The 25,824-nt window shown below is 34.7% G+C and overlaps 1 protein-coding gene across 1 annotated transcript in view; it reads right to left on the bottom strand.

The window, feature by feature from the left end:
- Positions 1-328: 328 nt before the first annotated feature.
- HIF1A (hypoxia inducible factor 1 subunit alpha) overlaps positions 329-25,824 on the bottom strand; it is a 42,080-nt gene continuing 16,584 nt past the window's right edge. The window contains exons 2-15 of the mRNA XM_042943438.1: positions 21,819-22,009; positions 21,292-21,437; positions 21,124-21,208; positions 17,533-17,645; positions 16,716-16,918; positions 12,198-12,304; positions 10,917-11,064; positions 8,713-8,933; positions 7,529-7,815; positions 6,151-6,273; positions 5,592-6,019; positions 3,072-3,180; positions 2,124-2,250; positions 329-1,649 (exon numbers count right to left, since the gene is read on the bottom strand). Of these exons, the coding sequence (XP_042799372.1) occupies positions 1,498-1,649; positions 2,124-2,250; positions 3,072-3,180; positions 5,592-6,019; positions 6,151-6,273; positions 7,529-7,815; positions 8,713-8,933; positions 10,917-11,064; positions 12,198-12,304; positions 16,716-16,918; positions 17,533-17,645; positions 21,124-21,208; positions 21,292-21,437; positions 21,819-22,009 (2,440 nt within the window). The 3' untranslated portion in view covers positions 329-1,497. The remainder of the gene's footprint in view (positions 1,650-2,123; positions 2,251-3,071; positions 3,181-5,591; positions 6,020-6,150; positions 6,274-7,528; positions 7,816-8,712; positions 8,934-10,916; positions 11,065-12,197; positions 12,305-16,715; positions 16,919-17,532; positions 17,646-21,123; positions 21,209-21,291; positions 21,438-21,818; positions 22,010-25,824) is intronic.

Genomic DNA, 25,824 nt, shown 5'->3' with positions numbered 1-25,824 from the left:
ACAACATTATGTAACTATAATATTTGGGATTTGCTTTACTCATCCCATTCATATTAAAGCATTAAAATTTGCTTTACTTTAATAGGTTCATAAATTTATAAATGACAAGTTTCTTTTCTAAAAGTGTATTTTTTACAGTGGAACCTTATAGTTTGCTTTTACTTAATAGGACATTTACGGACACAGTATACATTTAAGTGATGGCAATAAAATAAATGTAGAAACAATCACTGGCAATTTAATTTTCATAAGATAACTGCTGGTAATCAATTTTATGAGTTGGAGGCATTGAAACAAAATTTTTAATATAAAAGCTGACCAAAGGGGGCCTGGTCCACAGAAGATGTTTATTTGATGTAACAAAACAATACAGTTAGTGTTAGATCCAACCACAAAAAGCAAAAGGAATGAAAAATTTGTACAATGCACATAGAAAAACAAGATGTTTACTGACAACTATATATTTCTAAAATAATGCTTCTAAAATTACTCAATTATTGAAATCTATATGAAAACAGAAGGATGTTAATAGCGACAAAGTGCATAAAACCAAACATCAAATTTTGAGCAAATTAACACACTAGGCAATTTTGCTAACAAAGCATGATTTTTTTTTTTCTTGTTCACAATCTGCTCAAAATATCTTTATACCAACAGGGTGGGCAGAACATTTAGGTTTAATATCATTTACACAATATTAGCATAAACTTCCACAACTACAGATAGGGTATTGTTTTCTTTTGAGCTGGCAAAGTGACTACAGAAACATCAGATCATTTCTCTGAATTGAGAATTTTATCCAAATAAATGTCACATACCTTCCAGATATATGCATATCTTTCTTTATCATGTAAATGGCTTTACCCATTTAAATAATAAACCATACAAGCATTTAAGAATCATTATTATATGATTAACAATGTCATGTTCCAGGTTTAACAATTTCATAGGCCAAAAAAAATTTCTTCTTAAAAACTAGTTTTATAAATGCAGAATATATTGCATGAGTAACTGCTGGTATTTTTTTAAGAAAATATATTGTGCAATTGTGGCTACCATGTACTGCTGGCAAATCATTATTGTGTATGTAAAATGTGAAAAAACGGAGTAAGAATTTTTCAAACTGATCATGATGAAAGGTTACTGCCTTCTTACAAAAATTATATTGGCATCTTATTAAAAATAATTCGATAAGGGACAAACTCCCTAGCCCAAAATAAATAAATAAAAAGGTGCATTTTAAAAATGACGCTACTGCAATGTAATGGTTTAAATACCAAGGAACTGTGAAGACGTGCTGTCTGTGATCTGGCATTAAAGAACGTACTAAAAAAGAGCATTAATGTAAATGAAGTAGAAAGGGGATCAAGATTGAACTAACCAAGTTTGTGCAGTATTGTAGCCAGGCTTCTAAAATTAGATATAGAAAATATAAATAGACTGCTTTAGGTAATGAGCCACCAGTGTCCAAAAAAAGGAATGAGATTATGAAAAAGCTCAGTTAACTTGATCCAAAGCTCTGAGTAATTCTTCACCCTGCAGTAGGTTTCTGCTGCCTTGTACAGGAGCATTAACTTCACAATCATAACTGGTCAGTTGTGGTAATCCACTCTCATCCATTGATTGCCCCAGCAGTCTACATGCTAAATCTGAAAAACAAAGACATACCTAAGTATTCATTCACCTAGTCAATGAATATTACTGAACACTCACTGTGCTATAGGTATTGCAGAAAACTAAAGCAAATAAGCTCTGGGTTTCTAGTCTACAGGGCAAAACCACAACTATGTGAAAAAGCAAGTGGAATAAAATGTTACTGGTGCTATGTCAGAAGTGTTTAAAGGATACAATGATGGCACAAAGAAGTGATAAATCAATTCTGAAAAAGGCATACAAATGTACAAGTTTTAGCTTCTATTGAATATTGATGCCACACAAAGATAAATTAAAAGTTCCATCTTGAATAGCTATTCCTGTATTCACCACCAGTGGATAAACTGCTACCTTAGTTTTTAATGATGCTAAAGAATGAAAATCACTTTGAAAGTAAAGCTTCTAAATAAAAAACTTTCATACATTTTAATTCTCTGTGGGATGTTCAAGGGTAGAAAGAATAAACTAACCAGAGGGTATTAAAATAATTGTCTTTTGCTCCATTCCATTCTGCTCACTAGATTTGCATCCTTTTACGCGTTTCCAAGAAAGTGATGTAGTAGTTGCACGATCATCTGGCTGCTGTAATAATGTTCCCTAAAAACAGCACAGTTAATTTTATTATGTTGAAATTTTGTAAAAGCAGAAACTTACTTTGTAAAAGCAGATTAATAACCGTACATAGGCAAATTTCTTAAATATGGTTCTAAATTATTTTTAATTATTTCTCTTAATACTACTATGGATAAAGTCATTTGCCACTCATTATGGCAACTGTTTCTGTAAATGCTTTCCAGTAAATATAGTCTGAAAATATCAGTATGAATTATACCAGCACTAACTTAACTTTAACTACTGTTTTTTTTGGAGGTAAGAAGGAAAAGTAACTGTAAGGGAAGAGAACAAGACTGGTGGTGACACTGAGGTTAGAATGAAGGGAGAAATTCACTTTTTACTTAAAATACATCTGCTTTGTTTGGAATTTTTACAATGAGAATGTAGTCATTAAATGTATTTTTTTTTAATGTTTCATTTTGGAGAGAGAGGGAGACAGAGACAGAGAGAGAGAGAGAGAGAGAGAGAGAGATGGGGAGGCGCTGAGAGAGAGGGAGACAGAGGATCCAAAGCAGGCTCTGTGCTGATAGCAAAGAGCCTGATGCGGGGCTTGGAATTCAAACTGTGAGATCATGACCTGAGCTGAAGTCCGATGCTTAACCAACTGAGCCACCCAGATACCCTCATTTAAATGTATTTTTATGAAATAGTCTTTTATACCAAGTGAAAGAAACAATGTTTAACCTCTGAATATATAACTTTCGCATATGGAAGAAATGAGAAATCACCTATATATTGATTCACATTGTATACAGCACATTAGCTTCTATACAACAGAAAAAGAAACATATTCTCACACTTACAATTCCTACTGCTTGAAAAAGTGAACCGTCATGTTCTATTTTTCGCTTTCTCTGAGCATTCTGCAAAGCTAGTATCTTTGGATTTAGTTCTTCTTCAGGAATGGTAGTTCTGGGGAAAAAAAACACATAGTTGCTTTACTATTTTTAAAATACACAACTAACTTTTTTTGAGCAAAATAAATGATGCCTGTTTTCCAACATTAAGGAATATAATGTTAATATGTAAGAGAATTTTTCTGATTACTAAAGTTTATCATCTGAAGTCAAAGCTCAGTTTTTAAAAGAAAATTTCTTAAAATATGCATTTACCTATTTATAAAATAGATCTGAACAGAACTAAGTTGACATTTTTGTAGGTTAAAGTTAAATACTGGCTTTTCCATTCCAGCCAGTACAAATATTCCTGGGACTATTATAAGAGTAACTTCACATTTCTATGGCGTTTTTAGTTTATAAAACATTGCATGTTCATTAGCTCATTTTAGTCTCACACCAATCTCCAAGAGGTATAAAACACCCATTTTATAAATGAGAAACCTGAGGCTTGTTAGCAATGGGACTTGGAGCAAATTATCTGGTTAGTTGCAGATATGGAAGTGCCTTCTAGATCTCCTGATACCAATTCCCCTCCCAGTAATCTTCCCACTAAGCCACTTTGCCCTCAGTATTGATCTGGTTGTCAAACCTGAACTACCTCCATTTAAAATTAATATTAAGTAGTAAAGAACTGTTTTATGTATCAGGCACATGAATTCTGTTATCTATTTTGTCTTTTCAAGAACTCCTCCCCCCAGCCCATACACAATCACAACAGCTTCTTGCTCTGTTCCATATAGTTGAAAATGCCATATGAGTGATACATTATTCAAACTGCTCTCCTACATGCAGTTTTGTATTTTAAAAAATTCTGTAAAACCTTCATTATTATAGATAGGCAGGTTTTTAAATTCCTATAGAAATATATTATCTTTATGAAGTACAGTGCAATCTATCATATAAATATCATCTTAGTAGTAGCACTTCTAATGATTTATCAGCACGTGTAAGGGGGGCTAAGGGGAAGAGGGAGAGAGGGAGAATCTGAAGCAGGCTCCAACCCCCCACTAAGCATGCAGCTTGACACGAGGCTCAATCCCATGACCCTGAGATCACAACCCAAGCCAAAATCAAGAGTTGAACACTTAACCAACTGAGACACCCAGGCACTTCTTAATGGGTTATCTTTAATCTTTGCTCTAAAGCTGTAAGTCATCTGGTTTAGTGCAACATGTTGATTTTGCAATTAGGTCATAAAGAAAAAGCCTTCGTACAGTTCTGCAAGTATTTAGTGCATACTATTTTGATACTAATGTGAAAAAAAGTGACTAGATGTTAGACTTTGGTTTTGACAAGCACATAGTTGTTCAGAAAACGGAATATCCCATAGTCCTCTGTAGCTAATAGTAAACTGTAAATTATAGGTCATAGCCAATTCTATTACTATATTCACTCATCTTCTAATAGCCATTTAGTGACCAAATATTAATACAATGAAATGTTTAAGAGACTGTCACTGCCTTAAAGGTCAGAGCCTATAGTCATTTGGTGACATACTAATTTATAAAGTAATATAAACGCTTCCTTGTTAATCTAAAGCCCCAAGATCTTTTCTTAGTTCTGGGAAAAGGTTTCTCCTAGCATTCTAGTTCAAAACAGTGATGAAAGGCAGGAGAAGAAAAGTCATAGACTCTTGTTATGGCAGTGCTTTTTCCTTGCTGTTGTTATCTGGTTCAGTGTAGGCACAACAGAAATTGTTTCTTTCCTCTACAACTGCCTCTCTGACTAGCTAAAACTTGTTTCCTTTGATTACAGCCTCAAATTTAAAATGTCAAATCCCGCTACAAATTATATACAGAAATTATAACTTAAAATTTGGGTAGTGTACAGGTATTTGTTCAAACTAACTCCACAAAAGCAATATCATAAATCATGTTCAGATTCCTGTTGTAGCTCTTAATAGTCTAGCTAATGTTCTATAAAAATGTAATGGAAAAAAAGCACAATTATACATAAATTTTAAAAGGAGGCTTATAAATACCTATGTTGAATACTGAGGATTGAAGATCATCAGGCTCAATGTGAAATGGGGAATTGGAAATACCCTTACGTTGGAAGGTCTTTTATTCAGGTAAGCTTTAAAATAGCTCAAAGAGACAGAAACAGTGAGGAGAATTAACTAGTCTGATTTAAACAACTGCAAAAAACAGGGCCAATTTTTGTACATTTACTGAACTTACTGGCTGCATTTAATTTTTAGAAGTACTAGAAGATCCTCCTACCTCCTACATTTAGATAGGTGCTAAGGTTATCTTCAAGAAAACAAATACACAAGTTTAATTTGAGTGCTTGTTTTTAAGTCCAGAATTTGTATGTCAAAAACATATTACCAGAAAGTTTTCTATGCTTAGAAATAAGTTATCACCACACATACTTTCTCAAAAATAATAAATCAACTATAACTTTAATGTTGTATATAATTACCTTTGACTCAAAGTGACAGATAACACATTAGGGCTTCTTGGATGAGATTTTTCTGTCTGTTCTATGACTCCTTTTCCTGCTCTGTTTGGTGAGGCTGTCCGACTTCCAGTATCACCATACAGTGATGTTGTGGCACCAGTAGTTACTTTGGGTACATGGGTAGGAGATGGAGATGCAATCAGTATTTTAATGTCTTCTATACCATCTTTTGTCACTGTTTTTAATTCATCAGTGGTGGCAGTGGTACTGGTAGTGGTAACAGGAGGTTCCTCCTGCATCTGAGCCGGCTGGAATACTGTAATTGTGCCCACGCTTTGAGGACTTGTAGAACTGCTTTCCAGTGGCGACAACTGATCAAAGGAACGTAACTGGAAGTCATCATCCATTGGGATGTAAGGAGCTAACATCTCCAAGTCTAAATCCGTGTCCTTTAAAGCAAAAAATACATGAGTTTTTCAATGGCCACATCTTATAAAAGAATAACAAGTTAAACCCAAAGTCACTTCCAACTAACAATTAATAAAGTTTAACAGAAAATATAATAAGCAAGTTTATATACCTGGGTGGAAAATGGATTCTTGGCTTCTGTGTCTTCAGCAAAAAGTTTCTCTACCAATTCCAGCTTAAATTCATTGACCATATCACTATCCACATCAAAACAATATTCACTGGGACTGGTAGGCTGTAAAAGGAATTCAATGGGTTTACTTTCCCTGAGGAAACCTGCACATATTTTGCTAGTTGTTAGAATTCTTAAACCAACAAAGTCCATCTCTTCTATCACATTTTATCTAACTAGAGGGAAGTTAAACTTTTGAACTTACCCTTGTAACTAATTTTGCCAACACATGCCATTTCTGTGTAACATCATTTATGAAATTAGGACTAAAAGGTATTGATCTGCTTCTAGGAGAATTCATTTAATAATTCAACGCCCACATGGTACCTAATTGGCCAATAATTAGATATGATATACTTACTATTCACTGGACTCTACCTTTGTACTGAGAGGCCACGCTACTGTGGTGATCTACCTAAAAATCTCACATCTACCCTGGGATGAAGTAGGGGTAGAGACTTAAGTTGTTTTACTTGCATTCACCTTAACATATGTAGTACGATTTTGGGAGTTCTGAGCAAGGATTATAACCAGAAAACCAAAGCTATATAATTTAAGCATAAACTTTTGCTTCCCTCATTTTAACATTTTTGTTAGATTTACCTTTGTCTGATAAAAAACAAAATGAATCAATAGATTTTTATGCTGGGGAAGGTGAGCCACCAAAGCACAGAGGCTTTGAGATGTCAAATCTCCCGAAGGCTATGAGATGTCAAATCTCCTCTTAGCCTGCCAGTTTGAATTGATAAATATTTAATGTAAACTTATTCGCCATTTATTAAGGCTTATTTGTGCCTCACCAAGTCGGAATATTCAAGTCTGAGTTGTGCTACTCCTGAGCTATCTTTAGATATAGGAAGCTGTACTGAATCAAAATTGAATCATTCTAGATTTAGAAATAGAGCCCCATGTGACATCGTTAGGCTTGGTCTCAGCCTAGCCCTTAAAGACTATTTTCTTTGTGTTTATAGAAAAACTATTATCAAGACAGAACTTGAATAAAAAATAGTTACCAAGTATTTGCTCTGTGTAAGACTTGGTATTTTCATGTTAAATTTACCCAGAATTTCAAGTAATGGAAATTGGACAAAATTCAGCAATTAGCCCTTCCCTTTTTAAGCTTTGCTAAAGTAAGGTTTTTGCTACTTGACAATTCTCCAACACAATGAGTAGTATGTATGGGCTTGGAGCTATTATAGGCACAGACATTATTCTCTATCAATGACTAAATTCAAAACTTTTTTGGCACTCATTTTGTAAATACATTCCTGAACATTAAAGTATGAAAGTTATGCTCTTCTTTTATTATGACACCTACCTCAGGTGAACTCTGTCTAGTGCTTCCATCAGAAGGACTAGCTGGCTGATCTTGAATCTGGGGCATAGTAAAAGAAAGTTCCAGTGACTCTGGATTTGGCTCTAATTTTAGTACAACTTCTTGATTGAGTGCAGGGTCAGCACTACTTCGAAGTGGCTTTGGAGTTTCAGAAGCAGGTAATGGAGACATTGCCAAATTTATGTTCTGTAATTTTTCATTGGATGAGGGAAGCATTACATCATTATACAATGGAACTTCCTCAAGTTGCTGGTCATCAGTTTCTGTGTCTATAGGTAAAAAATTATTAGTCAATTTAAAGAATAGCTATATTTTAATATATACAGAAATGCAAGCCCCCTTTTACAACACGTCTAATTCACTCAAACAAAAATGTTGCTAAATTTTCCTTCATCAGAAAGTTTACAGATCTTATGGTACAACTCTAAATCTGAATTATCTTTCCAATCTACTATTGACAGCTCCTATTATATTTATAGCATAAAAACCCCCACAAGGGCACCCGGGTGGCTCAGCTGGTTAAGCTTCCAACTCTTGATTGTGGCTCAGGTCATGAACTCACAGTTCTGTGGCACTGAGCCTGAGTTGGGTGGGCTCCCTGTGGACAGTGCAGAGCCTGCTTGGAATTCTCACTCTCTTTCTCTCTGCCCCTCCCCCACTTACACGTGCTCTCTCCCTCAAAATAAATATTAAAAACAAAAAAATAACCAACTCTGCAATTCCAACCCTTTCACACCTTTTATTCATTAAAATTTAACTAACTTTGAAATTATAGTTTTCATTTTCAATGTCTGATATTATGGTATGACTGGTGATTTATCCTTTAGTGAACTATGCCTATTGCAATAGAACTCTGCTCAATTGTGGAGAAAATAGGGCAGTGGGAAATACAGAAATAGCAGGGTGGTTGAGAAACATTGAAGTGGGAAGAAGAAATACCTAAGCACCCTTTGAAGCACAATTTCCAATAATATGACAGAAGCAGGAGTGCTGAGAAATTACAGAGGCAAAAATATTTAAGCAAATACTTTGAAGACTTTGAAAAACAAATTATATAAGACTACAACATCCAAATGATTACCAACAAAAAATGTCCAAATTCAGTTAAAATGGGCTTACAGCAATAGACATAGTTTAGGCAATCAACACAATAACTAAAGACCCACCATTGCTGCCGAAATCTAAAGATATGATTGTGTCTCCAGCAGCTGGGGCCAGCAAAGTTAAAGCATCAGGTTCCTTCTTAAGTTTATCAAACAGACTACTTGTGTCTTCTGATTCAACTTTGGTGAACAGCTGAGTCATTTTCATATCTGAAGATTCAACTGGTTTGAGGACACATTCTGTTTGTTGAAGGGAGAAAATCAAGTCGTGCTGAATAATACCACTGTCAAAAAAGAGAGATTAGTAATTCTTAACTGAGCACTGACACAATGCAGGGGGTCTCTGAAACAACCTTGTCTCTTAAAATACTGCTTTATGAAAAGGAACATTTTAAGATGCTTTAACCTAATAGTTCATGCATACTTGCTCACATTCAGGGTTTAAAATGCCAATATGAAATAAAGACCTATAAAAATTCATAGTATAAGACAGTTTAAATATTTGACTAAATTAAAAAACTTCAGCTATCCCTTTGGGAAGAGTGATGGTGACAAAGAAATGGAATAGTCAAGTACATGAAGGGCACCAACACATCTAAACAATTTTTGTGAGGATTCACATGTAATGAAACTGGCACAGAAGAACTCTTTGGGACTGATGTATGAGGCATGACCTAAGGATGGCCCTAGAATATAAAGACATATAGATAAATGACCAAGGCCTAAGGCAGGTGCCATATTTTCCTTGGTGGTAAGAAAATGATACGGTGATAACACCTACAGGATAGAGTGGAAGAGGGATGATTAACAACAGATCCATGTGTTTGGCTTAAATGTAAGTTTTTATTGTTCCTTTAATCACAAACATTTAGGTGTTTACTAAGTGAAATAAACCAAGGATACAAAGTTTAAAATACCTAACCCTTGTCCTCAGAAGTGCAATGTAGATGTGCAAACAATTAAAATACAAAATGGTAACTGCTAGAATAGAGAAGGCGTGCTTCACAGCCAACAAGCTGAAACTTCGGCTCAAGTAGGGTTTGTTAGGCAGATGGGACAGGGGCAAAAGAAGGACATTCCAAGTGGGTAATTTAATGGGAAAGTCACAAAAGAACTCTTTGACACTAATATTAAAACATTAAAGGGTGGGCGCCTGGGTGGCTCAGTCAGTTGAGCGTCCAACTCTTGATTTCAGCTCAGGTCATGATCCGAGGGTCATAGGATTCTGCCCTGAGTCAGCCTCTGCACTGAGTGTGGAGTCTGCTTAAGATTCTCTCTCTCCCTCTGCCCCTCTCCCCCAATTGCACACTCTAAAATTAAAAATTAAAAAAAAATAAAAAACATTGAAGGATGGTGTCAGAAGTGGCAAAAATTAAGACAAGTGACCAAAGTCTTACCAAGAGAGGTAGTCACAGATTTTAGAAAGAGGGTAGGTGGAATCAACGAAAGCATGAAGAGTATAGAAAATGACAAGAAATGATGCTATGTAAGTTAAGCAAGGGTTTATCTCAGGGGTGATAAAGCATCTTTAAAACAATTCTAAGGAAAAGGAGATGCTCAGACATCCATGCAAGAAAACTCAGCATGGTGGTAATGTGGAAGATGGACTAGAAGGGAGTAGTCACCTGCTGAAGCAGATCAAATGGAAGGCCAGTTTATGATATCCATAATATTCACAAGCCAGTCAACTAAAAGAAGAGTTCTTGAATACACAAGAGCCATGCACTATATTATACAGCCTTTTATGGTAATCTCACGTAGAATTTCATTTAATCCTCATTTCTGAGGATTAAATATCCTCAGAATATTGAGGAGATAAATATCATCTCTCCTATATGGGTGAAATTCAAAGTAATAAGAACTTCCCAAGGTCATGCAGCTAATAAGTGAAAGAGCTATGACACAAAGCTACCTATTCCAAGGCCAGGGTTCTTCCTACAAAAATAACATAGCTATTTGAGATAGTATATGCTGACAGAAATAGGACTAGAGCAAACTAACCCAATAAGGGAGATGGTATTTTTTTAAGGTCTTTTTAAAAATGGGAGTGAAAAGAATGTGAATAGATGGGTACTGGTAATAGTACAATCACTGCAGAATAGCAGGCCTGGACACTCAGGTCTAAGCCCTGAAAACCGTAATTAGGTGGAAATGTGAAAATAAAATTCAGTTAACATTTTATAATCTTATCTCCCTTTATATAAAAGAACAAAATATCCAAAAAGGTTATTACTTGCTCCCCCAAAATATTTACTTTTCAGGCTTACCTCACAACGTAATTTACACATACAATGCACTGTGGTTGAGAGTTCTTAGTGTTATATATGACGGTCGCTTGAGTTTCAACCCAGACATATCCACCTCTTTTGGCAAGCATCCTGTACTGTCCTGTGGTGACTTGGCCTTTAGTAAACACTAGGAGTGAAAAGGAAAAACAGTCATGCAGAGAAAATAACTTCTAATTTTCAATCAAATAAATGGATGCTGAATGTTGATTATTTTAGAAAAGAGATGTTTATTTTAATAGAATCAGTTATAATTGTTTAAAGTGACAGAGAAAAAGCCCCAGCATAGCCAAAAATATACACAGTTCATTCTTCTAACCCCTAAAATAAACTCCTTTCCTGCCAATCTTCACTTTAAATAAAATGAAAGCCAGGAATGAGGGACAGCAGTGACTAATTCCTTTAATGACTTATATGTTGAAAGTATCAAAAAGACTAGACAATGAATAATCTTGATTCTACAGAGCACATTTGAGCAAGTGGCACTGCTACATTTCCTTACATTTCTACTGAGGTTTCCAGAGAATTAGCAATGCTTCAAATAGCTGTGCTCGCATATTTGAATCTCAAATGGTATCATGCTGAAATCTTGGCAATTTAGGCAAACTTAATCAATTGTTAATTTGGGAGCAAGTACCAGATAAAAAGTAATGATGACATTATCTTGAGTCTTGGGGTCCTGACTGCTGACTTGCGCTCATTTTGTAGTTCAAGGCTAATCATTCTAACTCAGTGACATTCAGGTATCCCTGATCACATTGGGAAGTCATGTTTAAGTACAGATTAAATAAGCAAGTGAGATTCGAAAGTCTTACTATGTGATCTTCAAATAACATTCACGAGTATCTTATGTCAAGTGTACTTGTTACCACTTGTACATGACATTGATTGCCTTCACATTCACTAAGTCACTCAATAATTATTTTCTAAGTGCCTTCCATGTGCTAACAACTGATCTAAATACTTCAATGTGAATTCTGAAAATGATGCTATAATATTCCATGACATTTTTTAGTCTTTGTATTAAAAATGCCAGGTTAGTTTTATATATTATTAAATGATTCTACTTTAACTAGTATCAGTTACAACAAATACAAAACATAGATTTAATGGTTGACATCCCTTATGAAGAGTTCTATTAAGATATTTAGTCTAGGAAGACTGATTAATTTTAACCAAAAAGTTAGATATATGGCCAAACAGTAAGGAGACTGCAAGAATTACATAACTAGAAAATCTATATAGTTTTTCCATTGTACTTACTGTCATGATGAGTTTTGGTCAGATGGTCAGAGTCCAAAGCGTGGTAATATTCATATATTGAGCGGCCCAAAAGTTCCTCTGGCTCATATCCCATCAATTCAGTAATTCTGTTAAGTAAGAAATGTAAGAAGAGAAAGAGAAATTTTGCTTCTTTAAAGTAACTGATATGAATTAATCTCATGGACAAATGAATTTTCAAAACTAAGAGCATCCTTCTCTGCTAAGAAGTTTACATCTCACTTTTGGTAACTCTACAGTTACTAAATACGGCACCATGCATGTTCTTTAAATCCTCTGGATTCACATCCTGCTACTTAACCCGTTTATCCCTTTCACCCAAACTCATTACATATTGTCATCATGTTTTACTGTACTTACTTTTGGTAATAAGGGGATTCATAAGTAGATAGAAAGTACTGCTAAATAAAATGGTAAAAGATGTAATGGTAACCACTGACATTTAACTTGAAATATAAGATTAAATCCATAACATTAGTTTACCATAAAACCAGATTCTTTTTGTATTGAGTGTGTACAAACCAGATTCTTTATTTAACAGTGCCCTTAGGCAAGGCTTCAATCAAGATCTACTACACAATTTTAGTATCACCAACCAAAGAATATCTACACTAAATGGAAGTAAAGAGATACACATTATGTTTGTTTTAGAAGATGCTCTTGTAACTTAGTTTTTTAAATAATATAAAATTATAGGAATTCATTTTAGATGAAACAATGATATCAAACTGAAAATGGACTAGAAAGTAATCTAGTCTAAACCCCTTTTGGTTTCCTGAAAGTTCTTTTAGGACATAGATTAGATCTTACTACTCTGTGTAACCAGTCAGAAACGGAACACATTTCATGTGAAAGAGAAAGCTGTCTTCTTAACACCACACTAAACACAAATATTCTCTTTTTTCTAGGAGCAAAACCTGAGTTAAACTTTTCAATTTCTCAGGACTTTCTGAGTTGTAAGCAAAAGTTACTTAATGTACTGTGTCCAAAAAAAAAAAAAAAAACACACAAGAAAGATATCCTTCTAAGAAATGTATAAAAGTAAGAGTTTGTGTTGTCACACTTTAAGGCAAGATCTGCCATACAGTTTATTCCAAAATAATTACAAATAGAAAGAGGTTTGTAAAAAAAACACAAAAAACAAAAACTAAACCAAAACTAAAATCCAGACTTCTTTACAAAGAGGTATCTCTAAACACATCTGCACTAGGTGGCAGCATTACAAAGGAAACTAGTATTTTTTAAAAATGGTCCGATTTCTTTAAATTATGCTTTAAAAATAACTTTAATTCATCTTATATTGGTTACTTTTAAACAAAATTCCCGTGGGATTAAAAAAACTTCCATTATTTAAATCTTTATATGCCTGGGGCACCTCTGTGGCTCAGTGGCTCTTGATTCCAGTCAGGTCAGGGCATGATCTCACGGTTCATGAGTTCAAAGCCCACATTGGGCTCTACACTGACAGCACGAAGAATGCTTTGGATTCTGTGTCTCTCTGTCTACCCCTCCCCTGTTTGTACTCTGTCTCTCAAAATAAATAAATAAATAAACTTAACAAAAAAATAAATCTTTATATGCTAAGTATGCCTGGCATTGTTCTAGGTGTGAAAATGCAAGGTCAAAACTCAACGTGTAGCTAATCTTCTGGAACACTTACCATACTACTAATGAAATAATGTGGTAAGTGTAATGATGGTAATCTGTTGCAGGAATCAGAGGAACCACCCTTATCAACAAGAAGAAATGGTTGGGTGAGCGGCAAAACCATTTCAGGAAGAAGGTATACCAGAAGCAGAGACAGAGAGAAGACAATGCTTGACAGTGTATAAATGAGAAAGACTTTCATGTGGTTAGTGGGGGCAGGTGAGAAGAGATGAGGCTAGAGATGTAAAGCAGATTAATGGGGGCCTTTTATTATCATGTTAAGAAGCTCTGATTTAATTAGATGTCAATCAGTGCTTCTCAGAGTTGAGGTACATCTATCATTAAGGGATGCAAGATGTTAAAATATAAACAGAATGCTTTCCTAGAAAGTCAATTTTATTTAACTTTAGAGAATTATATAGCTTATATTCTGTACCAAAAAGGAGAGTGATCCAGGAAATTTGATCATAATGTGTTTTTAATGTACTAGGAAACCTGTGATCTAAAGCAACAATGCAGCGTATTATTCATTCATTGTAAGTGTCCTGAGACCAAGAACTGTTACTCTTCATTTCTACTTTGCCATGAACATTGTAGATGCTCAAATGTGCGGATTAACTATAAGCAGAAATTAGTACAGTAAATAATAAGCATTTGTGAGATATTTTGAATGCCGTAAGTTTTGGGTAGGTTAGATTTTCTCAAAATTGGGCAAAAATTTTTCTAGATCTCAGTTATTAGGGGTTTTAGATGTGAGAAGTTTCTGTAAAGAGCTCTAACCAGAAAATAACAATCTCCTGGTCAAACTTAAAACCTCACTTGGCTGATCTCTAAGTTGGCAGTCTTTACTCCTCTGTCATGATCATTTTGCCAGTTTTCTGATAGGACCTGAGAGAAATGTCACTCCCTTCCTCAATTCTCATTCTAGCTCCACTACTTTCCATTCTCCCCAGCCTATCTCTATACCTTGCTACTGAGTTCAAAAGATAAAAAATAATTCCTCAAAAAGGGATGGGTATCTCTGTTCTATCATATATTCACATGATTAATGGCAATAAACACCATAAAATGCTTGTCACCAGTGGTGAAGCATTTATTACGTGTGCAAGGCACTCAACAAACTCCTTCAATTCTGACAACAACCTTTTGAAATACTACCCTTATTGTAAGGATAGTAAAATTTGAAAGAGTTTTTAAAAAAAAAAAAAATTTTTTTTAACGTTTATTTATTTTTGAGACAGAGACAGACCATGAACCAGGGAGGGTCAGAGAGAGGGAGACACAGAATCTGAAACAGGCTGCAGGCTCTGAGCTGTCAGCACAGAGCCCGACGCGGGGCTCAAACTCATGGACCGTGAAATCATGACCAGAGCCGAAGTCGGCCGCTTAACTGACTGAGCCACCCAGGCGCCCCTGAAAGAGTTAAGTTTCAATACCAAGACCACACTGTAGTATCAGAGCTGCAAGCCAGGACTGAATCCAGGATTATGTGATTCTAAAGCCAGAGATCTGTCACATTTCCTTGTCCACTATGGTGGGGATTTCTACCTACTTTACATTATGACTAAGTGCTTAAAATTGGTTCCCTCATACAATCTTTAAGATGACCCTACGTTAAGTAGGTGTTACAAAAGATGAAGAAACTGATGCTCAAAAAGAACTAATGGGCCCAAGATCACTTGGATATAGGCAACAGAATCAGGATTTAGTAGTCTGGCTACATAATCTATGCCTTCAGCTATGATGTTATAGTGTTATAGTAAAAAGTGAGACAAGTAAATAATTACAAGAGTAGAAGAAATGTTATGACAGACATATGCACAAGAATAGTATAGTGTCCTGAAGGAACAAGGAAGGCTTCCCAAAGGAGTATCTAGATGGCTCCTGAAAGGTAAATATGTGTTAGGAGTTGAAGAAAACCTCACTGCAGAATGGGAAAATATATGTAAAGGCGCTAAGACAGCAAATGAGTACATGGTGCTCTCTAGCTGTAGGGTGTTTCGGGGGGGGGGGGGGGGGGTCACACCCTCTCTTCCTTATTAATTTAGACAAGTGGGCAGAGGCCAGATCATAAATATCTTTGTTGGCCATGCTAAGCAAAGTTTGGGTTTTATTGTCAAGGTCTATTTTTCTTTCAGCTTTTCAAAATGCACATTTTTCTTTTGATAAAGAAAAATCTCCTGCCCTCCTCTAATATTTTTATAAACCAGAGTTTTTTCTGTGTAAAGACCTGATTTTCACATTAGGAAGTCCACTTTTTGGGATCCTGGATGAGAGACTAGAGGGCAAAAATCTGTGGGCAAAGAAACAGTTTAGGAGATTATGGCAACAATTTAAGCCAAAGGTAATGAGCTGAAGAATTCAGTGGCAGGAAAGCAAGGGTGGAAAGGAACAAATGGATCAAGAAATGTATTTAGACAGTAAATCTGTAAGATTTAGAGACCGACTGGGTATACATAATGAAGGTAAAAGAAAAGTTAAGGATGACTTCCAAATATTTGTAGGAGTCGTATGCCTATAGTGATATACTAACCATGCTAGGCATTATAAAAGGAAAAGCAATTTCTGAGGTTGATGTTTTGGGGCAATAGTAGTACAGTTCAGTTACAGAAATATTTTATTAATATAGAAAAATATCCAAATAAAAATATCAAATTGGCAATTAAAAATAGTTATGAACATAAAGGGAAATGGCAATAGAAATCATGGGCAATATGTAGGGTGAGGAGATGATCAAACACTTTCCTTTCTTGTCCATAACCAAAAGTAACCTATTCTTCCTCAAATTATGCATTATATGTCTTTGCTATGGACTAATTAAAACTTTCATGTTATAGTTTGTATAGCATTTACCTTTCATCACAGTAAGAAAATTTCATATCCAGACTATGACGACTCAGAAAAGTCTTGCTATCTAAAGGAATTTCAATATTTGATGGATGAGGAATGGGTTCACAAATCAGCACCAAGCACGTCATGGGTGGTTTCTTATACCCACACTGAGATTGGTTACTATTGGTATCGTAGACATGAATATGGCCTGTGCAGTGAAGTACCTGTGTACAAAGAAAACAAAGCAATTCTTTAAAAAATATAAAATGCTAGTTAAAAAAAAAACACAGAGATAAATAGCTGAAGTGTGACATGGCAAGTAAGCTTTGATAAAATTTACTGTCATTCATGGATTAACCCTATCTTTGAAATCAATAAATGTTTCCCCTGTGACACCACTCATGACTCAGGCACCTTAAATTACTCTTTAAAATACTCTCTTCATACAAATCTGGGCTGATTTTTCATTCATTTAGTCATAGTGGCAGTTTGATTTATTATTTTTATTATTTCTTGCTTTGATGATTATTTCAACACTGAGCAAAGAAATGAAACAAAAATAAATAGAAAATTAATTTCTATCAAGATTCAAACACTGGGTGGGTTGGAAAAACCAGCTGATTAAATTAGATTGGTATACCAATATCACAATTCACATAAGTTCATGCCTCAAAATGGCAAATTACTACCATTTGGGATGGTAAATCTGCAAATGCCAATGAACAACTGTACGTTTCCCCTCACAATTCTAATGCTATCTTAAATAGTAGCAGTGTTAAGATGTATGAATTTATCTATAAACCAAGTGCATCACCACTTAGAAATCATTTTTACTTACCTTCCACGTTGCTGACTTTATGTTCATGGTTCTCCCTCGGCTAGTTAGGGTACACTTCATTCTGAGAAAAAAGCTTCGCTGTGTATTCTGCTCTTTACCCTTCTTCACAAGGCCTAATAAAAGCAGGAAATAAAATTTAAAAACATAATTAAATATTTAAATTTGTTTTAGTAAGAGTAGCACCTAGGTACTATTCAATTAAAAGTCTCAGCATAAACAGTGATTCATACTCAAACACATCCAAGGGATTAATATGCTCGAATCAGTAACTGGGGTTCACAGTTCCAGTGATTCCCTGATTGCAAATAACAGTTAGCCATTTGACACTGAAGCCAGTAAAGCTGGCAAAATTACAAAGAAATACAAATGTAGGAATCTGCCTTATTAAGTGTACCCGTTTAATTGCTGTATCCGTGTAATAAGCACACCCCCCCCCCCAAAAAAGAACTTCAGTGAACTCCTCCAAACCTTTGCTAAATGTGTTAGCTCAATTTATAATAAACACTCCATGTATTTACAGAACTTTTAAAATATCAACTTTCTTTTCAAAGCAGGTAACATTTTTATATATCTGACGTTTCCTTAAATCTTCCTGTAAAGCAGGCATGACGTTATTTCTACTTTGTTATTAGAGGAAAAAACCAAAATATTGAATGACTTTTCAAAGCAAAATTAGAGTGAAATAAATTTAGGTCTATTTATTCCCATTCCAACCCTTATATAACTAAAACATGGTGAAAAGGAAAATAATGAAAAGCACAGAGGTGGGGAAAAAGAACACATGTTCGGGGAATAGATGCTAGTAGATAGATCAGGTTGCTGCAATATAAAGTACTTGCAGAAGCGTAATGAGATAGTTAGAAAGGGAAGATTAGGGCTGTAACTGGAGGGCCTTGGATGCCCTAATTAGGAGTTCAGCTTTAAATATACAACATGGAGCTTCTAAAAAATTCTGAGATGGGAAGCACAGTCAGGAACTTACGGTACATTAATCTAGAAGCAATATATATGATGTATTAGAATTAAAATACAATGATGGTAATCAGGCTGAACAGTTTAAAAGAGAAGTGAAAAGAAGGGTGACAAATGACATATAAAGAACTAGAAAAAACTTGAAAACTGATAGAAATAAGTGGGGAGGAGGGAAATAAAAAAAGGATCTGGAGATTTTAAGGCTAGTAAAAAGGTGTCAAGTAGAAAAGAAATAAGATAGTTTAAATTTAGGCTTACTTAGGTAGAAACACCGGACTCTTCTAGAAGAGTTCTAGCTAGTGGAATTAGGCAAAGGGGCAGTCTTGGTGCTGATATAAGTTATTTGGGTTTAGTCAAATCAGGATTCAATTTGTCCTCCCTCACAGTGTTTGGGAATGGATTTTAAAAAGATGCCACAAGAACCACACTGGTCTCAGTGGTGGTACAGAGCTGTGTTGTGGTTGTGATGCCAACAGAGATCTACTTGTAAATTCTTTGAGGATTTTCAGTCCTTCGTAATCTAAGCTTGAATTGTACTGACCTTTGGAAACCCAAAGCCTTTGAATTGGGACAGGAAGATTAATTTAAAAACCAAGGTACTATCATTTTCCTAATGGGAAAAAAAAAAACATTTTAAAAGAACTAAATTTTCAGACCTCTAAAAATAAATCATATTTTATAATAATTTAGTGAACTCTAAGTCATCATTTTAGAATTTAAATGAAAAAAATAATAGAACTATGTTGTATAAACACACCACTGGTTCTTAGCATAACATTAATATGTGACGCATTGCAGCAAACCCTTTTTCTAAAAGTGAAAAGTGCATATCTGTTTCCCAACAAAACATCAAACATTCATTACATTAGGAATGATTTTCAAAAAGTTCATGTGCTTTAAAAAGCCATTTGTTTAAAAAAAAAAACATTTGTTCAAAAACATACATTTAAACTATATTATGTGGAATATATTTGATTTAGAATAAAGCATTAGCATCATTGCCCAATCAAAAAATTTCCTCATATCCATCCATTCATAGCCCAAGGGAAGAACTGAGCATCCAAACTTCAGTGTTTAAACTTCAAAGTCTAAACACTAGAAGTCCTATACTAAACTAATTGACAGCCCACTTAGGTCCCTGTGTGAAGTGTATTTACTCTTCCTTTATACAGAATTCTAAAAATCATATTTGTTTTCCCAAGTTCACAGTGAACACCAAGTATTAAATTAAAGAAAACAGGAGAAGGCTCCTACTGAAAGGGTCAAAAGTAGCCACAGAAAGTACTGAGAGTTGTTGAACATGAAAGATCTCCAAAGTACTAATGAGCCCAACTACCTGAGTTTAACCTATACTGTGCCATTTACTAACCAAGTAATCTTGGGTAAGTTTCCAAATAATTCTGTGCCTTAGTTTCCTCAGTAAAATAGAAATAGTAACAGTAACTTCACAGGGTGTTGTGAAGAAAAAAGGCATTAAAGCATATAATATGCAGAGAACAGTGTTCTGGCACAGAGTAATCTCTCAATAGAGGTTAACTATTATCATAAATGAAAGAAGATTGAAAAACATAAAAAATATTCAAAAAGTGCTATGAACTTGAGGCTGTTTAATACAAAAGCAAACAAACTTATACACTTAAATTAGAGAGCTGCAAAGGACAGCTACAGAGCATAATGACAAATTTTCATTGTGGTGACTATAAATTATCAGTATACTTTGTGCCTTAAGAAGGTACAGGTGGAGAGACTAATTAAGCTTTTGTAATTCAAGAGGTATTTTCCAAAATCTTTGAAGACTTATTTTGAACAATTCAATCCTAGGGGCATATGGTGGCTCAGTCAGTTAAGTATCTGACTCTTGATTTTGGCTCATGCCATGATCTCAGGGTTCGTGAGATCAAGCCCCTCACTGGGCTGTGCACTGACAGCATGAAGCCTGCTTGGAATTCTCCCTCTCCGTCTCTCTCTCTGCCCCTCCCCAGCTCATGGTCTGTCTCTCTCAAAATACATAGACATTAAAAAAAAGAAAAGAAAAGAAAAAAAAAAAACCCTCAAGCCTGAGAGTTAAGAGGTCTTAGTGGGTCTTTTTTGTTGCTGCTAATGTGGGGGCATTCAATAATATAATACTTTATGATCTTACTACATAGTCTCAAATTACTGTGAACATCCTGAAGTCAAATAAACAATTAGGCTTTTAAAAAATCTGGTGAACTTTCTCTTTTCTTTACCCTGGTCCTTGAGAAAGCTTGAACATAAACTGGTACCTCAAGTATAACAACTATCTAAAATCTTATTATTTATTATGACTTCCCCTTGCCTAAAAGTTGTATGTTATAAACTGACCTCTTTGGGTCTTGACTTTTTCATTTTATGTAGTATTATTATCTATATAATTATTTATAGAATTCAGTGAGATTTAAAAATTAAGGTATTTTTATGAAATTTCTAAAAAATAGAGTAACAAAGATTTAACAAAGAACAGAATAACATTTTATTAAACATGAAATGATGTTTTGAGCCTTAGGTTAGTACAATAGCAGAATTTTTAAATTAGTAACAGTATTTTATTAGGTAAAACCACCTGCCAGATTAAATCAAACAACAGACTTTTCCTCTTACCATTTCTATGTGTAAGCATTTCTCTCATTTCTTCATGGTCACATGGATGAGTAAAATCAAACACACTGTGTCCAGTTAGTTCAAACTGTAAAAACATTAAAAAAATTAGATCTGTATCATAAAATCAAAAAAAAAATTAGAAGTGCTCTTAATATGTGGGTATTTTACCTGAGTTAATCCCATGTACTTGTTCACATTATCAGAAATGTAGATCATGTCACCATCATCTGTGAGAACCATAACAAAACCATCCAAGGCTTTCAAATAAAAGCAATTCATCTGTGCCTTCATTTCATCTTCAATATCTAAATCACCTAAAAAATGACACAAGAAAAGGAAAATAAATTAAAAGTTATACTTAAATGATAGCAATATTTAGGTAGTTGTATAAAGTTTTCCCCAGATACTTTATTTAAAAACTAAAATTAGACTTGCCAGTTGCTTTTAATGATTATTTTTAAAGTAACATGGCAAGTAAACCATTGAAAAGAAGGGTCATGTTATTAAAAGGAAGACTGGTAGCACGGTGGGGCAAAAGAGAAAGAGGGGGGAAAGGCCAGTATCCTAAAAATTCCTTACTGAAGCTTTAAAAGCAGGTAATAAAAATTACATTAAAGGACAGAGAGTATGACCACCTTCTAATTACTTCTAATTTCTAATTTTTAGGCTCATTACGCCCCTGTAAAACGACTCACCAGCATCCAGAAGTTTCCTCACACGCAAATAGCTGATGGTGAGCCTCATAACAGAAGCCTTATCGAGATGCGAGCTCACATTATGGGGAAGTGGCAACTGATGAGCAAGTTCATAGAAAACTTCAGACTCTTTACTTCGCCGAGATCTCGCTGCATCTCTAGACTTTTCTTTTCGACGTTCAGAACTTATCCTATTGAGCAAAAAAAGGAGGACAGAAAAAGAAAATTTATATAAGTTAGCTTGCCTTTGCTTGGATAAAACTAATTTTACATTTTTCTGCTTTCCATAAAACAATGTGAAGATGCCATGTAATTATATAGAGATTGGTCTATTACATGAATGTGTAAAGTAAGAATGTAGGAGACAGATACACAAATTTCTGGATTACTGAAGACATAGGGAACTCTAACAAAGAAGTCCAAGATGGAGCTTTAAACCTGTCTGAAACAGGTATTTCCTTCCTGGCATATCAAATTAGAGAGGATATTTTGTTTTAGCCAAAGTCTTAAAAGTAGCCTGTGTATGTGCACCCTCATAGCCATTCAGAAGTAGTTTCAACATAAAGAAAGCACCATTAAGTCTAAAGAAACTAAAGCTGTACATATTAACTTGAAAACAGGAGTTGTTAAGCAGGCACAACAGTTACAGCTACAAACTGATTTTTGACTTGTTTCTTTGGACTCTGATATTTTCCCAACTTCTTCTACCCTACCACATGAGCAATAGTGACTATAAGCTAAAGAAATCTATATTAGCAGCTGTAAGAAGTTACCATTTTCAGGTTGCTTATTCCCTTAGCAGCCTCTTTAGCAGTCCGTTTTCTTTACTGGCACAAGTACCAAATAAAGGCAGGAGTATAGAAGAAAAAAAAAAAGATGTGACACAATACTAAGAATTGAAAGAAACAGGTTAATAAACATTAACAAAGGTGTCAAAACAAGGATGTATCTTTAGGGAACTTTTCCAAGAATAAAGTCAGAAAGATTTTCCTAAGCAGAGACATTCACCTTCCTTTGCTTGACTGTGTAGAAACATCTATTCCTCCTGACCCAGCTGGAGGAGGTAAACAAGGCTAACCCTGGTTCTGTCCTTAGCTTCTTTAAGAGCTGTTGTTTATTAAAAACCTACTATGTGCCAAATGCTACCCCGTACCAGGTGCCTAGTTCTCTCAAAATTTGTAAATAGGGTAAATATTATCCCTTTTTACAGATGAGGTTATACAGTAGGCTAAAAACAGCCATTAGCAGACAGGATTTGAACACAAGGTGTTTTTTTCACTCCAAAGTCTGTTTGCTCTTCCAGTGTTTTATCTTAAGGAAGAATGCTGCTTCTACCTCAAATACTCAGCATGCTCCTATGATTTTCAACCTAATTCTGTTAAGTCAATTATTTATTAAATGTTGAAAACGGCTGTTACTATTTATTAAGCGCTTAGCACTATGCTAAGGACTTTGTCAGCATTATATCACTTAATCCTCCTTACATCCTACGAATGAAGCACATAATTGTATCTACCTCAAATCTCTCCTCCCTTCAAATGATCTGCAAAACTGCAAGGTTCATAGAAGCAACACTCTCAAAAAAACAGGCAGGGTTCTCAGCACATGCTCCCATTATGTTGAGTAACAGTTGTATTGTGCAACAGTGATAATCTAGTTTTAACACTTAAATTTTTGTGTGTATCTGACTTTTATACATTAATAAGGAATGTGAATATTTGCTGCTGTTAGTAACTGAACTTTGATACAAATTTTTCAACTCAAGCATCTAGATCAATTTTACTTGAGTATTTTGAGATTTAAGGTAAGCTATTAAAAACTATTACTATTTATAACTAGTGATCTATGTGAATCAAGATTTTCTTAATGACATATAATATTTTTAAGTTTATTTATTTTGGTGGGGGGGGGGGGGAACAGAGAGACAGGAAGAGAGAGAATCCCAAGCAGGCTCCACACTGTCAATGTGCAGCCTGACACGGGGCTCGAACTCACGGGCCGTGAGATCATGACCTGAACCAAAATCAAGAGTCAGACGCTTAACCAACTGAGCCACCCAGGCACCCCAATGCTGTATAATTTTTAAAAAACATGAAAATAAATTAGACTCTGAGGCTACCATGAAAATTCAATGTCAACAGTCTGCAATTTCATTTTTTATGTGCATTAGAACTGCCTCACTGTTCTCGTTAACTTTTAATGAATGTTTAAATTTGAACTTAGAATGTAAAATAATAATAGTTTTCAAAATCTATTTTATACACATACCAGAGTTTCTAGGGGAGAGAGATCCAATATGTCCCTATTGGCTCTAGCATCTAACTTTCCTCCCTTTCCCCTCTGAATTGGCAGGTGAGAGGAAGGGATGATAGTGGAAATCAGATTACTATCTGGTTCAAGTAAAGCCAGCAAAAAAAGTGTGATGACCAATTGACCTGAATATTAGTTCAAATGTCACAATTAGTCCAGGTGATCAGAATTTTATCAACAACTTTCATCAGACTTACTAGGCTTCTTTTGTTAATTACTCAACCAAATTAAAGCTACCAACAAATGACTATCCAAATTTTCACTCCTAAAAAATTTAAATCCTTTTATAACCTGCCATATGCTTTTAAAGGGTATCTGATCTAGCTAACCATGGTGATTACACCTTTAGAAACACTTGTATTGTCCAGAACTCTGAAGACAATATTGTTAAAGATGTGGCAACTAAATTTATAAGACAAATCCATAAGAAATGTGAGCCTGGATAAAACATTTATAGCATAATATACTTAAGCAGTGAAGACTAGGAGAGTAAGAATTTGAGCATGAGCCAGAATTCTGGAAGAAAAATAAGCCTCAATAAAACAAGTAACTGGGTATTTCAAGAGTTGACAAACCTAAATTAGATGAAGGTGATGAAAATCATTGTGTCCTATATTACATAATCTATCTAGACATAAAGCAATCAGGAGACCTATAATAAAGATTTAATATAGGAATTTATAAGATGTTCTTCACACATGTGACTATGGGGGCTCTTAAAACATTTCTTAGCTTAAAGCTATAACCAACAAAGTTCTTATGAGTTTCAGCATCAGCACAGCTCAGCTTCTTGTCTACTCAGAAGAAGGCTCTTTTTATCAGGTCATACCCCACAGAATTAAAGTACTAGCCAAGAAATTATTTTGGGCAAACCACAGCATCTGGGTCCCACAGAGATGAATCCTGTACTATTTATTTACTTACTACTTAGATTGCGAAATAAAAGTTTTTGTAGATCAGAAGAAAATGGGCAGATTTTCTGCATGCAAATGAGGTACTGTATTTCTCTAAATTATCAATTCCATCTTTGTTGTTTTTAATTAAGTACAAATCAAGTAAAGTTCTGCACTGACATGTCTGTATAAAGTGCTATTTCACATCTTAGTAGAAATCAGTTAAGAGTATAGTAAAAAATCTATCTTTTCAATAGTTTGCTTACCATCTCTATGACTGTTTTAGGACTAACATTTGAGGAAAATAGCAAAATAAGTTGATCTTTGTGGTACTGTAGTTTTCACACACTTACTATTTCATCACTATTTAACATACAGCACTGGACAAGAAGCTAACTAAATTATATCTGAAATTATTTTGTATAGAAAATACACTTAGGAAAATGAGCCGCTGTCACTAACCTTCTTGTATACAAAGTTGAATGGCAATAGCCATTTTACAGAGAATGCTTAGTATTTAGATTAACAAGAACACAAAATAATTGCAGATATTTTAATTCATCTCTTTTTGTTGTCTAATTATAAAAGAAAAGCCTATTAACATTCCTGATTATAAATACATGTGACTTTAAGACCTGAAGTTAGAGCCAATCATTCAAAACGTTAAGAACTGATTCATCCTATTTTTCTTTTTTTTTTTCTTTTTACTTTTTTCTTTTTTAACGTTTACTTATTGTTTGAGAGACAGGGCATGAGCTGGGGAGGGGACAGAGAAGTGGGGCAGTCACAGATTCTGAAGCAGG

This window comes from Panthera leo, chromosome B3, assembly GCF_018350215.1.
Source record: "Panthera leo isolate Ple1 chromosome B3, P.leo_Ple1_pat1.1, whole genome shotgun sequence".
Classification (NCBI taxonomy): Eukaryota; Metazoa; Chordata; class Mammalia; order Carnivora; family Felidae; genus Panthera; species Panthera leo.
Note: the sequence above shows the minus strand (reverse complement) of the source record. Positions and strands in the feature narration are given on the sequence as shown.